This window comes from Onychomys torridus, chromosome 1 (genome assembly GCF_903995425.1).
Source record: "Onychomys torridus chromosome 1, mOncTor1.1, whole genome shotgun sequence".
Lineage (NCBI taxonomy): Eukaryota > Metazoa > Chordata > Mammalia > Rodentia > Cricetidae > Onychomys > Onychomys torridus.
In genome coordinates, this window is record NC_050443.1 from 86,522,704 (window position 1) to 86,540,916 (window position 18,213).

Sequence of the window (18,213 nt, forward strand, 5' to 3'; positions counted from 1 at the left end):
TAATTGTTTTTGCCCATGAATTGAATCACTCAATGTCCACAACAGAAAATAATGTTCCATGATACTTCTGAATTCACAGCTGAATTTTTAGCATCTTCAGAGATTTATCCCCGAAGGAGGCAAAAGGTAAAAGATGACTACATAACCACCACAACTTTGACTTTTTACTGAAAGATGAATGTATTCTCACTTGAAGAGGTAGGACTTTGGCTTTTGGCAATAAATCTGGCTCACTGGTTTTCATTCATCATCTGAGAAAAAAACGTTTATGTACACAGTCAGTCACAGTGCTAAAAAAACAGGTGTAATCAAGCAGTCAGTCCGTGAGTCATCTTGGCTGGCTCTGTTCCTACTATAAGTTTAATGAGATCAAGCAGTCATAATCAGAGTACCAGGTTCCCTGTTTACCTCCACGCAAAACTGTAAGTCATATTTTTCAACATTATCTAAATGTGTCACTGTTAAAAGAGCTGAGTGGCTTTGGGTCTTTCCTGAAATTTAAGAATTCAAGTATAATATTTAAAGGTTGTTAAAAATTGTGCACAAAGACTGAACTTTGCTTAGAAATAGCATACTATATTGTGTGCCACTGCACGTATGTGGAAAACAACATTATTACATGCTATAAAAGCCCAATTAGAAACCAGTGTTATAGCAGGAAGTCATTCAATTTGAATAAACCTGTTTTAATTATGTGTGGAGTATCTAGTGTGATTTTCATAGTGATTGCATAGATATTTCAAATTATTAATTGAAACATTTTCTGTTTCAAATATATAAAAAAAGTCTAATAAATTCATAGTATATAATTGTATTGATAATTTGAAATTTCTGTCTAGTAGATTGGTGAGTAATAATTTAATTTATATAGGGAACTCATACATTATCTATTAAAAACCTTAAAAAACAGCTTTTCATCAATTCTGGTGTATAGGAGTCAAAGATTTTTATTAATTGACTTTTTTATTATTTAGGTGTTAAACAGGGGGGTTCAAACAGCTTGGGGCTCTAACTCTGATTTTACTGGCTGCTATGTACCACATTCAAGTTAAAGAATCCCTTTCAAAGTTGTTAAAATAATATTTTGTGAAATTGTAATAATTTATGTAAAACCAAAACATATTTATGAAAATATCACAATTTCATAAATTGCCAATTTGCATTTATGCATAATTCCTAGATTAATGCTTCTTTTTTAAAGAAGCATATAAATATTAGCTGCTATCTGAGTATTTCCTCCAAAGCTCTTTGCTTTTATCTTCATCAGTATACCCAGAATTTATTTCTGTTAGTCTCATCTATCTTCTATTTTTATATTTTGCTTTAAGGTATACTTGGTTAAACAACATAACATGTAAAGAAACGAGAGGGAATATTACATGAGGGAAAGTTTTTAGCTGATTGTGGTAAAGAACTTAAAAATTATAGAGTGATCCATCCCTGCATTAAATAAACATGGATGTTTGGACATCTTTAAATGTAATTGTATTGTTCGTGTATTAATGAAAGTGAAACTACCCATTTACACACCTCTTCCTGTAATGTCTCCATCACAGCCTTGCTTTGGCAGCAGCTACACTGTCTCATGGCTTTCCTGGAGGATGGGAACCACACTGCAGTGACAGAGTTCATTTTATTGGGCTTAACAGATGACCCAGTCCTTAAAGTCGTCCTCTTCATCATCATCCTGTGCATCTACCTGGTGACTGTGTGTGGGAACCTCAGTACCATCCTCCTTATCAGAGTCTCTTCCCAGCTCCATCACCCGATGTACTTTTTTCTCAGTCACTTGGCTTCTGCTGACATAGGATATTCATCTTCTGTCACACCCAATATGCTTGTCAACTTTCTGGTGGAGAAAAATACTATCTCCTATCTTGGATGTGCCATCCAGCTTGGTTCAGCTGTTTTCTTTGGGACAGTTGAATGTTTCCTTCTGGCTGCCATGGCTTATGATCGCTTTATAGCAATCTGCAACCCACTGCTTTACTCAACCAAAATGTCGACACAAGTTTGTGTCCAGTTGCTTGTAGGATCATATATTGGTGGTTTCCTTAATGCTTCCTTCTTCACCAATTCCTTCTTTTCTTTTCTCTTCTGTGGACCAAATAGAATCAATCACTTTTTCTGTGATTTTACTCCTTTAGTTGAACTCTCCTGTTCTGATAACAGCATCCTTACAGTTCTAGATTCATCTTTTGCTGGCTCCATCATTTTGATCACAGTGCTTGTCATTGCTGTCTCCTATATCTACATCCTCATCACTATCCTGAAGATGCACTCCACTGAAGGCCGCCAAAAGGCCTTCTCCACCTGCACCTCCCACCTCACTGCAGTCACTCTGTTCTATGGGACCATTACATTCATTTATGTGATGCCCAAGTCCAGCTACTCCACAGACCAGAACAAGGTGGTGTCTGTGTTCTACATGGTGGTGATCCCCATGTTGAACCCCCTCATCTACAGCCTCAGGAATAATGAGATTAAGGGTGCTCTGAAGAGACAACTTGCTAGGAAAATACTTTCTTAGAGACATATGTTATTTTGAAAGACTTGCTATAGTTATAATGCCTAATTGATACAATACTAATGTGAGTGTCCTGAATGAAGAAGCTGATGACAGTGTTAGCATGTGAGGAGATTTTCAACAAATATGGGCATTCAAATTTCATACTGGATAAGAAACTAGATATTTCTTTAATAAAAATCAAATTAATTTTATAATTGAATGCATTATAAATTAATCATACTAATATAAATTGCTAAAAATACCTTTGAAGTTACATAAATATTTTTCAAACTTGTTCATCATTAACCATGTTACAGATTGGATGTTAATTGTTTCCAAAGTCTCATGTCATTGGCTAAAACCTGTTCCATATTGTGGTGCTTGTGGGGTATGCTAGAAACATTTAGAAATTGAGACTAGTTGTGGTATTTACTTTACTCAAGGCATGCCATAAACACGATATATCACTCAGAACTTTGTCTATTTTCCTTATTGGCCAGGAGGTGAGTGTCTTTGTTCAACCACCCATTCCTACCATGAATTGCAAACACAGACCATATCAATGGCCTCAACTCACCACGGACCGAGACCTCTCAAATTCTGTTCCAGGAATAACAGTTTTCTTTTTGTAAGTTGATTATCTTATCTATTTGTCATAGTAACAGAAACCTGGTTAATACAGACTTCAATCCTTTGGGCTGTGTTTTTTTAAACATTAAGCTACTTTGAGATAAATCGTTAACTATATCCATCCTATTACATGATAAGAAGCAACAAGAGACCTCAATTTCTAGGAATATTATAGAAAGACTATCTGTAAGGTTGAACTGTGTAGACACATAAAGCTTCTGATCTGTGGTCCTGGCCTTTGGTCATAGCCTAATTGTGGATGTCTGTAGAGAAAAATAGGGAATCCACCTCTAATTAATCTGCAAATTTCTATTTGTAAAAATTTTTTCTATTTTGAAAGTTTCATATATTATAGTATGTATATTGATCAAATCCACTATCTTCCCCAAACTTCATATAGTGCCCCTAGTCAAAGAATCCTTAATTTAATATCCTTTTATAAATATTTTGAATTATTTCCTTATTGGGGGATTATAATATAATTATATTCCCCCTTCTTTACACCAAACCCTCCCATATGCCCCTTCTTGCTCTTTCAAATTCATAGCTTCCGTTTTTCACTTTATTAATAACTCCTGAGTCCAATTAGTCCTGCATATATGCACATGGGTATGTGGACATCCACAGGGTAAGTAACATACTATCAGCTATGTTCACAAAAGAGAGTGACTCTCCATTACTATCAACTTCCAGTAGCTCCTTTGACAGGGGTGAGACAGAGCTGTTTTTCAAATTTTGCTGGAATTTTGATTGGCTTGATCTTGCACAAGTAACTGTATTAACTGGGCAACAGCCACATTCTATATAGAAGTAAGAATTGTATAGCACTTCTCTCCATCGGCCAGCTCTTACATTCTTCCCAGTCCCCTTCTGCAAAGTTCTCTGGGACTATTAAGGTGGATATTGGTATTGATGACCCATGTTCAGATGAGCACAGAGAGTACTTTGATCAGCTATAGGCCTCTTCATTAATCACTACACTCTGCATAAAGAAGCACGTCTCACCAAGGTTAAAAGCCATAGCTTCTTCCCTGGCTTCATGATTCCTGCCTTCATGAACTCCTGGCCTTTGTGTCCCTGCTAAGCTCTGGCCTTTTGCCTGGGCTAACATGTGGTGTTTCAATGCCAGGTACAAAGTGTGAGTTCTTGTGCTAGAATGTGCAGGTTCCCAAGTTTCCAAGAGCTAAGAGAAACAAACCAAAACAGGTTTCCAGAAGACTCAAGCTTCTAACTTCAACCGAGAGACTGAGAAAAGGAAAGTTTTAGAAAGACTTCATGGCCAGAGACACACCCTGCTCTGCATGCTGGGGCTGCCCTGGCTGTCTTTCCCTTGAAACTGTGGTTACCTTCAGTGGAGATTCAGGCAGTCTTCAGATGATGATGGCTATCACACTTGTTTTTTCTTTTCCTCTCTCTGCCTGATTGCTTCAGAAAAAATTCCATCTTTGAATATATTTTAGAATTACTGTTTGTGATTCCTACAGGTAAGGGCTCTATTCCATATCACTGGGTTTATGATAGAGAAAGAGTCAAAATAGAATTTATCTTCTATGACAGGATTATAGAATGAAAATTAATAGTTTGTGGACTATGAATTTGGGTTGAGTACTTTGAGGGAACAAGACAAAACAAAACAAAAACAAACAAAAGAAAACCAACTGAGTATAGGAAGTTGATGTGCTAGGGTACAGAGTGTTCAGCATAGTTATCTCTCAGAACTCAATACCCAAGCAAGAACTGCAGAATGTTCTTCCACTCATCTTGGATGGGGTGCTCTTTCTGTACAGTTAGTTGTGTGAATTCAGTATTCACACATGAGAATGAGATTTCCTTTTGAATTTTCATGTGCAACAGTGACAGAATTGGTCATTTTAATCAACCTCATAGGGACCACAACTAGAACAAGTAATAAGTGGTATGTTATATATCAAATTAGGGTTTATAGGATAAGAATTCTGTAAACATCTCTTGAAAGTATAAGAACATGGGTAGGTGACTTTACATTCAAATATTCTCTCTTAACCTTAGGGATTTGATAATTTAGAAGAAAGTACTACCAACATTCACCGTAGGTTTAATGTTCTTTGGGAATGGGTGGGGAAAAAGCCAAAACTAGGTTATTTCCCTAGGAGATATGCTACTGATAGTCTTTACACATATTCTCAGGAGAACAGAAAATGTAAGTAAGCAAACCATTCACAGACAGCAGTCACATAGCTCTGGGTTTGAACTTCTATGCAATGTGGTCAAAAACAGGAGATATCTCAAGGTAAGTTGAATAAATCAACAAACAACTTGAAGCTCAAGTTTTCCTATCAAGTGCAGAGAACAATTGATAAGCCAATAGGAACACAGGAGTACTAAATGTGGAAGTTAATGAAAGCAATATATAAAAGAAATGAAACACTTGGTTGAATTTGGGAAGAATAAGTCCAGGTCATATTATATTATTTTTATGAAAATTTTCACAGATACTTCAAATGTATATAATCACAGAAAATAAAAAATAATGTGAAGATGAGATAAAAAATGTTCAGGGTGGCATGGCCGTATAATAACAGCCAGGAAAGTATGTCCTTACTGGAGTCCAGCAACATTACTACTGTAGGTCCTGAGAAATGTAATATAGCTGATGCATGTGACAAAGACCTTAAATAATCTTTGTGAATATTATATGAAATATGAAAGAAGAAATTAATAAATCCCTTAAAGAAATTTATGAAAAACAGTGGAAGGAGGTGAACAAAACAATCCAAGATCCAAAAAATAGAATTAGAATCAATAAAGAAAAGCACAACTGAGAGAAATTTGCAAATGAAAAATTTAAGCATTTGAACCAGAAACTCAGAGGCAAGTCCCACCAACAAAGTACAAGAGGTGAAAGGGAGAATTTCAGGCACTGAAAACCTGATAGAAAAAAAATGGATACCTCAGTCAAAGAAAATGTTAGATCTAAAAATCTTCCAGCAGAAAACATCCAGGAAATCTGGGACACTATGAAAAGACAAAACCTAAGGTTAATAATAAGCATAGATAAAGAAGAGAAAACAGCTCAATATTTTCAACAAAATCATAGAAGACAACTTGCCAAGCATACAGAACACCAAACAGACTAGTCCAGGAAAGAAATGCCCTTGGGCACATAATAATCAAAACACTAAACACACAGAACAAAGAAAAATATGAAAAGCTTAAAGGGAAAAAAGACCAAGCAACATATTGTAATGCCTTGTTTTGTGTGTCAACATGACACAAATTAGAGTCATCAGAGAGGAAGGAGCCTCAGTTGAGGAAATGCCTCCATGAGATTAGCTGTAAGGCATTTTCTCAATTACTGATCAATGGAGGAGGACTATGCCCATGGTGGGCTGCTGGTCCTGAGTTCTATAAGAAAGCAGGCTGAGCAAGCCATGAGAACTAAGACAGTAAGCAGCACCCTTCCATGACCTCTGCATCAGCTCTTGCCTCCAGGGTCCTTCCTTTAATATGAACAGCAAGATGTGAGTGTAAGCCAAATAAACCTGGCACAGTCATATCTGAATGAAATGGCAGAAGTCATAAGGCTGGCACAGCCACTTGACAATTTTTGAGCAAAGCTGAGCCACATGATGGCTGCCATGCCACTTTTGGTTTTCATCTCCACCTGTTGCATACTTGGGGCACCTTTAATATTCATACAATTTGGGGATATTGGATTGATGAAAAATTTTGTATGAATCATTTAAACCTTCTCCCAGGAATATTGCTTCTAAGCTTCCCCAGAAAGTCCTGAACATACTACCCCTCCCACTTTTAGGCATATATTCTTATCTACTTGAAGGTCTTACTTATGCCTTGGAGGTTGTGACATATAAAGAAGCCAGAGGTCTCTTCATGAGGCTATGTGACATTTTTAAAACATCTGTTCCTGTACTTACTTAGGGATAAGATAATCAAAACAAAGTAAACTTAAAAAGGTCACCAAGACTCAGTGGGCTAGAATAGTTGTCTACAGTTCAGATTACAAGCCTCTTCCCACTCTACACTCAGACAATTATGTGGCACATACCTCTGCCCTACACAGAGACATATTGATGAGCCAAGTTAGGAGTGGAAAGATGACAAAAGAATGAGATGTCAAGACCTCCCTTTCTTAGAAAAGTTAGCTCTGTCCAGGACCTTCTGGGTTTTAGAGTCTCCATTGAGAAATCAGATGTTATTCTTATGGGTCTGACTTTATATGTTACTTGGCCTTTTTCCTTTGCAGCTCTTAATATTTTTTCTTTATTCTGTATGTTTAATGGTTTGATTATTATGTGGTGGTGGGGACTTTTTTTTTGGATCCAGTCTTTTTGGTGTTCTGCCACCTTGTATTTTTATAGGCATTTCTTTCGTACTTTAGGTTGGGAAAATTTCCTTCTATGATTTTGTTGAATAGATTTTTCTGTGCCCTTGAGTTTGTATTCTTCTCCTCCTTCTATCCCCTATTATTCTTAGTTTGGGCCTTTTCATGGTGTCCCAAATTTTCTGGACAGTTTGCGTCATGACTTTGTTGGCTTTAGTGTTTTCTATGACTCATCAATCTATTTCCTCTACTGTATCTTCAACGCCAGAGCTCTGCTCTTTCATCTCTTGCATTGTGTTAGTTATTCTTGCATCTGTAGTTCCTGTTTGTTTAGTCAGATTTTCTACTGCCAGTATAACTTCAGTTTGTGTCTTTTTTATTGTCTCCATTTCACTTTTGAAATCTTGAGCTGTTTCCCTTACTTGTTTAATTGCTTTCTCTTGGCTTTCAAGGGATTTACTGATTTCTTCCCATTTTTTTGTTTGACATTTTCTCAATTTTTTAAGGAAATTTTTCATTTCCTCTTTTAGAGTCTTTAATATCTTCTTAAAGTCATTTTTATGGTAGATATCTTCTGTTTCTTCTGTGTTGGGATGTTCAGGTCTTGCTGATGAGGTTCTGATGGAGCCATATTGGTTTTTATGTTGTTGACTGTATTTCTGCACTGGTGTCTACCTATCTCTTTCTCCACTTGGTGCAAGCAGTGTCTGTGTCCAATGGAGCCTCTCTTGGTCTGATTGATACTCTTGATCCAGTGGGAGCTCTTGGTCCTGTCGATGATGATAGATTCTTTGTCTCAGGTAGAAGCTCTTAGTCCAACTGGTGCTTGTGGGCTCTGCCTTAGGGAGTAGCTGCAGTCTTAGTGCGTGGTAGATGGTGGTAGTCTGACCTGTCTGCAGGAGGTCTGCCTGCCAACTGGCCTCTTAGTTGTTCCCTGTTTCAGGGAACTGTTGCAGTCTCCAAGGGTATGTGTGATTTGGGGCAGGTGGGGGTTAGGTTACAGGGTCTGCTGGGGGATGGTGGTGTAGAGGAGGTTTGCCAAATGGCCTGAAACTGGAACTGCAATGGGTGGTGGTGTAGGGGCACAGGGTTGTGCCCCTGGGCCCAAAGCCTAAGGGCTGGAGTGTTAGGGTATGAGGATAAAGACTCACCTCTTAGTCCATTTGGTTGCTGGCAGGCTCTGTCTCAGGGTGAAAATTTTTTCTTAATTAAAAAAAAAATCTATTCATTTACTAAGAAAAAAATTTCCAAGCAAATATACCTTATAAGTAAGTTGGTGTAGTCAATTTAATATTTGACAAAATAGAGTTCAAACCAAATCTAGTCAGAAGAGACAAGAGAGGGTTTAAGAGCCAGCCAAAGAAACACACCCTGACCCTGAGACCAGAGCCAATTCACTGGCCTGAAATCAGAACCAAAATATTAAAAAGGGCCAGTGAAACACACTTTGCTTGAACCACAATAAAACACACCTTGGCCTGAAACCAGAACCAAAGTAATAACCCTGCCCCTGAGTAACTCAGCATGAAAACTAATCAATCCCCGAGTATGAAAGCAACTAGTCCCTGAGTATGAAATCCAGACAATGTCTGAGCTTGTCCAAGCTCAGGGATTGAAATCTGGCCAATTCCCACCCTGAAAATCTTCACCTTGGAAAAACTCCATCCCTAAGAAACCCTATATAAGCCCTTTGCCTGTTCAGTTTGGGGTTGTGTTTTCCCATCCTGGAGGCAACTACTCTCCTGGATTCCTCCCTCCCAATGAATCTCCTGAGTGAGGTTTGGGTAACAACCTTCTTTTTCTGGAGTTGAGCAGAACAGAGAAATAATAACTTTTGCCAGATCAGAGCTGTGATGGCTCTCACTAGAGCAGGAGCAGATACTCACACTGATAGTGGGAGACTTCAATACTCCATTCTCACCAATAGAAAATCATCCAGACAAAATAAACAGAGAAATACTGGAGTTATCAGACATCATAAACCAAATGGACCTACCAGATATTTACAGAACATTCCACCCAAATGCAAAAGACTGTATCTTTTTCTCAGCATCTTATCGAACTTGCTCCAAAATTGACTCCATGCTTGGAAGCAAAAGGCAAGGTTCAATAGATACAAGAAAATTAAAATAATACCCTGTGTACTATCTGAGCACCACAGACTAAAGAACAACAGAAACAACAGAAAGCTTACAAACTCATGGATAAATGAACAACTCACTACTGAATGAAAACTGGGTCAAGATAGAAATTAAGAAAAAAAAGACTTTCTAGAATTGAATGAAAATGAACAACACAAAATACTGAAACTCGTGGGTTATAAGTAAGGCAGTTCTAGAGGCAAGTTCATAGCATTAACTGCCTTCATTAAAAAATTGGGGAGATTTCATACTTGTAACTTGATAGCACACTTGAAAGCTCTAAAACAAAAAGAAGAAATCACATCCAAAACGAGAAGATGGAAAGAAATAATCAATTGAGAGCTAGAATCAATAAAATATAAAAAGATGCTGCTTCTCTTTATAAGTTTTTATTATTTTCATCATATTTCATCACTTCTTATGAATTACTTTAATTTAATTTAATTTTTCTATTGTCACTTTAAGCAAAAAATCTTTGCATTGTTTTAAAAATGTTATCAGTATTATAATATGCATTCAGAGAACTTCATACTTATCTCTGAAGTAATTTTGACAAAATATAAAAATACCTAAGACTTTATATGTTTAATATTCTAACACTAGTCTGCATCTTATATATAGTCATATAAAGGCACCATGAGGTAACTTTAAATTTTTTATTTAGTGTGATTTATGGATTCTGAATTATAATGAATACATATTTATATTAAGCTAGGTATTTACAAGTTAAATTCCTTTTCTATGTTCCTGCAAAGAATATATTCCCCTTGTCCCCAAAAGTCCATATTTCTGATGGTATAATCCAGGTCACTGCTGGGACAAGAGCAACCACTGGGACATGTAGGAATCTCAGGCAGTATATTCTGGAATTTTCCATCTGGAAGTTAAGAGAATAATGAGTATGCACTGAATTCCCGCTTTCCTTATTTGGGGCTGCTTCCCTGCGTTTGTACATGGAAGTGAGCAAGCATGGGCTCCCAGAGGACCTTTGTCTTCAGAGAAAGAGAGTCAACATTAATATGGAGACTTTAGTGGGTAGCACTGGAAGAGGGAAAGTCACTGTTCTCTCATGTGAAAATGAAAATGATATAAACAACTGCATTCTAAAATTACATTGAAGGTTCAATATGTATAAAATGTTCTGCTTAATTTTGTGTGTGAAGGAGGACTGAAGGGATATTACTTCTAACTACTGTAGTGGTTTTTAGCACATTCTCTCATATGTGGGTCTACAAGGGCTTCTGAAGTTAGGATTAGCAAGAGAAACAGAGTAAGACTGAGCCTTTGGGCTGTAGATTTGACGTTCTGCTGTGATCTACCTCCATCAACACACTGCTTGAGAGATGACATTGGCACTGTTGCCATTCTAGAAGACACACAAACTCCCATATTTTTTTTAACACATGTAAAGTAAATTATTTTACTTTCAAGGCACTGATGTTTTCCCTTCTGATATGTGATAAAAGTTTTGTTATATAAAACAACTTTGCATACAGATCCCCTCATGTTTTTCCAAGGTACTTAATAGTGTACATTACAGATAGCAATATAAAGTATTTATCCTCAAATACATGTTGGAGGGTTGAAACTAGATTCAGTGTAAACTTGGAACTAATGCTTCTTAAGAAAAGTTATTACATTTTGCTGTAGTAAATATTAAACAAGTCTTAGAGAGAAGCCTTAAAGAGCCATCTGGTTCCATAAGTCATTCATGTACAAGTCCATGGATTTTATCTCAAAGGGACAAATATCAGTAGCTTCAGAGTATTTGTCATGTTGACATTTGCCTTCTCTTCTCCCCCACCATCATACAAGCTCCTGACATCATCCTCACCACAGGTATGTAAGTATGTTCCTAAACAAGATGGTGCAGTCTATGGTTCCAAGTGTGGTTTTCAACTATAAGAATAAATGGGATACATCTACTTTATAGAGTCTTCTTTCAAATTGAGCATCAATAATTCTGCTTCTAATAGGTAAGTGTGACATTCATATACCTTAAGATGAATTTTTTTCCAAGACAGGGTTTCTCTGTGTAGCCCTGGCTGTCCTAGAACTTGCTCTGTACTAGGCTGTCCTTGAACTCACAGAGAACCTCTGCCCCCCCTAGTGCTGGGATCAAAGATGTGTGCCACACCACCTACCCTTAAAATTAATTTTTATTAGTGCAAGAAGAATTTTAAAGGAACAGAACTACTTTAGTAATTTTAGCTCTTGACTCTGGTGGAAAGCTTGTGCAATGGCCATCCTGGTATAGTTGGACCACTCTTCCTAGGGTGCCCAGAGTAATGTGAATGTTCTGTAGCAAAACCATTGCTAAGTTTGAGCAGAAGAGTCTATGAAAAGTAAATCAGAGGAAAAAGCCAAGTATTTAGATGTATTAAGCACTCACTTCTATACACACTATTTTTCTAAACAAGTGGCTAATAGATCCAGGGAAAAGATGGAGGGTCACTGACCTGTGTCAACCAGCAAGTGTGCCAGTGAGAGCTCTAGACTTTCTGTGTCCAATGGAGAGGAAAAGAGGGGCAAAACACAGTACATGCAAAGGAATAGTTTAGTTAAGAATGGAGAAAACATCAAATTCTGTTCTTCCTGTTTTCCTTTAGATTTATGGTGAAAATTCCCAGAAATGTAGAATGAATAAAATAATATATCTCATCAAAACACTGAATAAGTAAAAGCCCAGGAGTATTTTATTTCAATTTAATTTGTTTTGAGACAGGGTCTCACTGTGTAGCCCTGACTGTCTTTGAACTCACTAGGCAGACCAGGCTGACTTCGAACTCACAGAGATCCACTTACCCCTGTCTTCTGAGTGCTAGGATTAAAGGTGAGTGCCACCACACATGGCTATTCTTATTTAATATTAAAAGCTACTTAATTCTAGCAAGTGACCAAATACATCTGGGAATTTTAGAGATAGTATTTCTTTTAATTTTATAAAACATTTATTTTAATTTTACAAATAATTATCTTGTATGGGAAGCAATCCCATTGTACAGGTAAAAAACCTAAGAGCCAAAATAAAATAGAGTGATGTGTCAAGCATGTATCTTGTCTGACTACAGTTCCTGAGTTTTTGGTATTTTGCATATTCATTTTCATTCAATTCTAGAAAGTCTTTAATTTTTTTCTTAATTTTTGTCTTGACACATTTTCATTCATTAGTGAGTTGTTCATTTTCCATGAGGTTTTAGTCATTTAGTTGTTTCTGTTGTTGTTGATATCCAGCTTTAGTCTGTGGTGCACAGATAGGATGCAGGGTGTTGTTTTAATTTTCTTGTATCTGTTGAATCTTGCTTTTTTGCGACTGAGTATGTCGTCAATTTTGGAGAAAGTTCCATGAGATGCTGAGAAAAAGACATAGTCTTTTGTGTTTGGGTCAATATTTGACAAATATCTATTAGATCCATTTGGTTTATAGTATTGGTTAGCTCTAGCATGTCTCTATTTTTTTGTCTGGATGACCTCTATTGGTGAGAGTGGGATGTTGATGTCTCCCACTATCAGTATGTGATGGTCAGTATGTGATTTACACTATAGTAGTGTTAGTGTTTCTCTTACAAACTTAGTTTTTAGCTCTTGTTTTGGGGCATAGATGTTAAGAATTGAAGTGTCCTCTTGGTGGATTTTTCTCCCTGTGATGAGTATGTAGTTTCCTTCCCTATCTCTTCTGACTAGTTTTGGTTTGAACTCTATTTTGTCAAACATTGAATTGGCTACACCAGCTTGCTTCTAAGGTACATTTGCTTGGAATATTCTTTTCATCCTTTTACCTTGAAGCAATGTCTATCCTTGATGATAAGGTGTGCTTCTTGGATGCAGCTGAAGGATAGATCCTGTTTTAGAAACCATCTTGTTAGTCTGTCTTTTTACTAGGGATTTGATACTATTGATGTTGAGAGTTATCAACATCAGTGTTTGTTGATTCCGGTTATTTTGTTGTTGTTGCTGTGGTCGTAGTGGTGGTGATGGTGGTGGTGGTGGTGGTGGTGGTGGTGGTGGTGGTGGTTGTGGTGGTGGTGTGTATGTATGTTTCCCCTCTTTTGATTTGCTGATCTGGGATTTTTTTCTTCCTTGTGTTTTCTTGCTTGTAGTTAACCTCTTTTAGTTGGAGTTTTCCAAGCACCTTTTGTTTGGCTAGATTTGTAGATAGATAATTGCTTAAATTTTTTTTTTAATCACAGAATGTCTTATTTTTCTCCATTGATTGTGACAGAAAATTTGCCTGGTATCTGTGCTTTCTTAGAATCTGTAGAACATATGTCTAGGGCCTTCTACCTCTCAGAGACTCTACTGAAATACTGTGTGTTATTTTAACAGGTCTGCTTTCATGTGTTACTTTGCCTCTTTCCCTTGCAGCTTTTAATAATCTTTCTTTGGTTTGTATGTTTAATACTTTGATTTTATGTACTGAGGGTCTTTTCTTTTCTGGTCTAGTCTATTTGGTGTTCTGTATGCTTGGGAAATTGTCTTCTATGATTTTGTTGAAAATATTGAGCTGTGTCTTTTTTCCTTCCTCTATGCTTATTATTATTCTTAGATTTTTATCTTTTCATAGTGTCCCAGATTTCCTGGATGTTTTGTACTGGGAGGTTTTTACATTTAACATTTTCTGAGGTATCCATTTCTTTTATCAGGTCATCAATGCCTGAGATTATCTCTTCCATCTCTTATACTTTGTTGGTGAGACTTGCCTCTGAGGTTTCTCTTAAAGTTCCTAAATTTTTCATTTACAGATTTCTCACAGTTTTGATTTTCTTTATTGATTCTATTTCTATTTTCAGCTCTTAGATTTTTTTATTTACTTCTTACCACTGTTTGTTTTTCATAGTTTTCTTTAAGAGATGTCTTTGGGTTTCTATTGCTGTGAGGAGACACCATGACCATGGCAACTCTTACAAAGGAAAAACATTTAGTTGGGGTGACTTATATTTTTAGAGGTTTATTCCATTATTATCATGGTGTGACATGGTGGAATGCAGGCAGACATGGTGATATTCCTACATCTTGACCCACAGGCAACAGAAAATGCTCTGAATGTCACACTGAGTTAAGCTTGAGCGAAATGTCAAAGCCTACTCCCAAAGTGAAACACTCCTTCCACAAGGCCATACTTACTCCTACAAGGCCACATCCCCCTAATAGTGTCACTAACTTTGGGCAACATTTTCTTTCAAACCATCACATTTCCCTCCCTGGCCAACAAAGGCTTATAGCCATATTACAATGCAAAAATGCATCCAATCCAACTTCAAAATCCCCATAGTCTATAACAGTCTGAAAGTTATTTAAAAGTCTAAAGTTCAAAGTCTCTTCTGAGATTCATGTAATTCTCAATTATATTCCCCTGTAGAGTCAAAATAAAAAAGCAGATTGTTATCTTCCAACATAATGGCACAGGGTATACATTACCATTCCATAACATAGGGAAGGGTCATAGTGAAGAAATACTGGACTAAAACAAGACTGAAAACCAGCTGGGCAAACTCCAAACATTGCTGCATCTCCATGTCTGATGTCAAAGGGCTCTTCAGATTTTACTCTTTCCAGTTTTGTTAACTGCAACACTTCTCTCTCTTGGGCTGGTTTTACTACCTGTTAGCAACTCTCCTCAGCAGGTATCCCATGGCTTTGGCATCTCCAATATCTTTGGGACTCACAAGTAATCCAGGCTTCACCTTCACAGCTTCACACAGTGGCCTTTCTAGACCTCCATTCAGGGACACCCCTGACACATGCCTGGCCTTAGTGGCTTTCCTTAGTCAAGGAGGAATATTCCATCAACCCTTTCATCTGTCCTTGACTCTACAGACAGAATCACATTGCCACAGCTGCCAAGTTCTGTTGCTTGCTGGAGCTGGAACATGGCCTCTTCAATTACATCTTCACCATCTTTCTGTTTTGGGTGGTTTCCTTCACTGTCCAAATTTGGCTGTCCTGAAATGGATCTGTAGATCAGGCTGGCCTCAAACTAAGAGATCCACCAGCCTCTGCCTCTGGAGTGCTGTGATTAAAGGCACATGCCACCTCACATGGCTCTAAGTTTTTCTTTAGTTGTTTTTCTCAAGTTGGAAACTTAGCTGGGTGGGATCTTGTTCTGAGATAACCACTCCCTTTATTCCGTCTTATGATCTGTTTATCTCACTGAAAACAGGATGTAGTTTTGGTTCACTTTTTTCTCCTCAAATTTTACATTTTGTGTTTTTCCTTGCTCAGCTTATTCCTTTTCCTTATATATATGTGGCAACCACATAACAGAGTCTATACTAGGCTGTTCTGAGATTTCCACAGCCAATGGAATTAATCCAAATCTCTTCACTCTAGTCTCAGGCATGCTTTCCAGAGAAGGGCAAAAAGCAGCCACATTCTTTACCAAAATATCACAAGAATGATCTCTAGGTCATCGTTTAATATTCCTCTCCTCTGAAACCTTTTGAGCCATGCCCACACAGTTTATAAAATCACACTCAGCACCATAGTTGTCCATGATCCTATTAGGATGGCCCATTAAGTAGCACTTAAAGTGTTCAACTGCTTTTCTAATCCATAGTCCCAAGGTCCATATTCCTTCAAACAAAAACATGATCACGCCTATTACAACAATACCCCAGTATCTGTTACCAACTTTTGTCTTAGTTAGGGTTTCTTTTGCTGTGGATAGACACCATGACCACAGAGACTCTTATAAAGGAAATGTTATATTGGGGTGGCTTACATTTCCAGATATTTAGGACATTATCATCATGATATGTAGCTGTAAGTTTCTCTGGTCCCCTCAACTCCATGGTTCCACAGCTGTTTATAAAATAATCATTCAGAGGCTTAATATTAATTGTAAATTATATGGCCTATAAGTTAGGCTCCTTGCTAGCTAACTCTTATAAATTTATTCAACCTATTTCTATTAATTTATGTGTTGTCATGTGGTTGTTGCATTACTGGTCTGCTGGCATCTTCTTGCTCCTTTGGTGGTGGGCAGGCATGTCCTCTGACTCCACACTTCTTCATCTTATCTTTAGTTTGAATGTACCACCTAACCTTATCCTGCTCTGCCATAGGCCAATGCAGCTTTATTTATTAACAAATCAGAGTAACACATATTCACAGCATAAAGAAAGATATCCCAGAGCAATGGAATATAGGCAGACATAGTGCTGAAGGAGCTGAGAAACCTATATCTTGGTCTGTAGTCAACAGGAAGTGGTCTGAGAACCACTTTGAATGAAGATTGAGAGAATGAGACCTCAAAGTCCATGCCAACAAATGACACACTTCCTCCAACAAGGCCACACCTACTTCAATAAGGTCACACCTCTTAATAGTGCCATTTCCTCTGGGGGCTATTTTCTTTCAAATGACAAGTGATTTATTAATTTATTTTTAAGGACCTCTATCATTTTCATAAAGGATATTTTAAGATTTTTGTCTTATGCTTCTGCTATGTTGCAATTCTCAGGACCTGAGGTAGGGTTACTGGGCTGTAGTAGAGACATATCATCCTTGATGTTATTATATGGCCATGTCACCCTGAATACTCCTGATGTTGTCTGCACATTACTTTTTATTTTCTGTGATTATGTGTGTGTGTATATATATTCTAAGTACCTCTGATATTTTTAATAAAAATAATATATTATGGTCTGTGTTGATTCATCACAGTATCAACCAAATGTTACTGGTTTCATTTCTTTCATATATTGCTTTCACTGACTTTCATACTTAGTATTTCTGGATTAATTTTGTCTTGGCAATCTTTCTGTGCACTTGATAGAAAAACTTGGGCCTCAAGTTGTTTGTTCCTTTATTCCATTTACCTTTAGATATCTCTTGTTTTTGACCATATTGAATACAAGTTTAAGGCTAGAGTTCATGCTATCTGTGCATGGCCTGCTTATTTATATTTCCTGTTTTCCTGGGAATATATGTGATGTCTATCAATAACATGTCTCCCAGGGACATACCCTAGTTTTAGCTTTGCTACCAACCATCCCTAAAGAACATTAAACCTACAGTACATGCTGGTAGTACTTTCTTCTGAATTATCAGATCGCTCATGTTGGGAGAATATTTGAATCTTAGATTCCCCCCCCCCCACTTTTGGTTCTCATAATTTCTAGGAATGTTCACAGAATTCTTATTTTGTAAACCAAATTTTGATATTGAACTTAACATTTATACATGTTCTAGTTGTGGTTCCCATGTGTTACATTAAAATGCTGCCATTGTTGCAACTAAAAACTCAAAAGTAAATTGCATTTGCATGTGTGAGTATTGAATTCACATAGCTAACTGCATAAAGATAGCACCCCATCTACGATGAATGGGAGAGCATTCTTCAGTCCTTGTGAGGGTATTGGGTTCCCAGTGATTACTTAGTTGAACATTCCATGCAAAAGCATTTCAAACTCCTGTACTCAGTTGGTTTTCTTTCTTTCTTTCTTTCTTTCTTCCTTCCTTCCTTCCTTCCTTTCTTCCTTCCTTCCTTTCTTTCTTTCTTTCTTTTTTTGGTTGTTTATATTTGTCTTGTTTTGCCTATTTCCCCTCAAAATACTCAAGCCAAACTCATAGTCTATATCATTCACTTTTAATTTTCATTCTTGGAA

General features: G+C 37.1%; 1 protein-coding gene across 1 annotated transcript; it reads left to right on the forward strand.

Annotated features, from left to right (window-relative positions):
• Positions 1-1,585: 1,585 nt before the first annotated feature.
• Positions 1,586-2,530, forward strand: LOC118593977 (olfactory receptor 502-like). Its single transcript, XM_036203669.1, has one exon. The coding sequence runs from the start codon at positions 1,586-1,588 to the stop codon at positions 2,528-2,530; it is 945 nt and encodes a 314-aa protein (XP_036059562.1).
• The last annotated feature ends 15,683 nt before the right edge of the window (positions 2,531-18,213 follow it).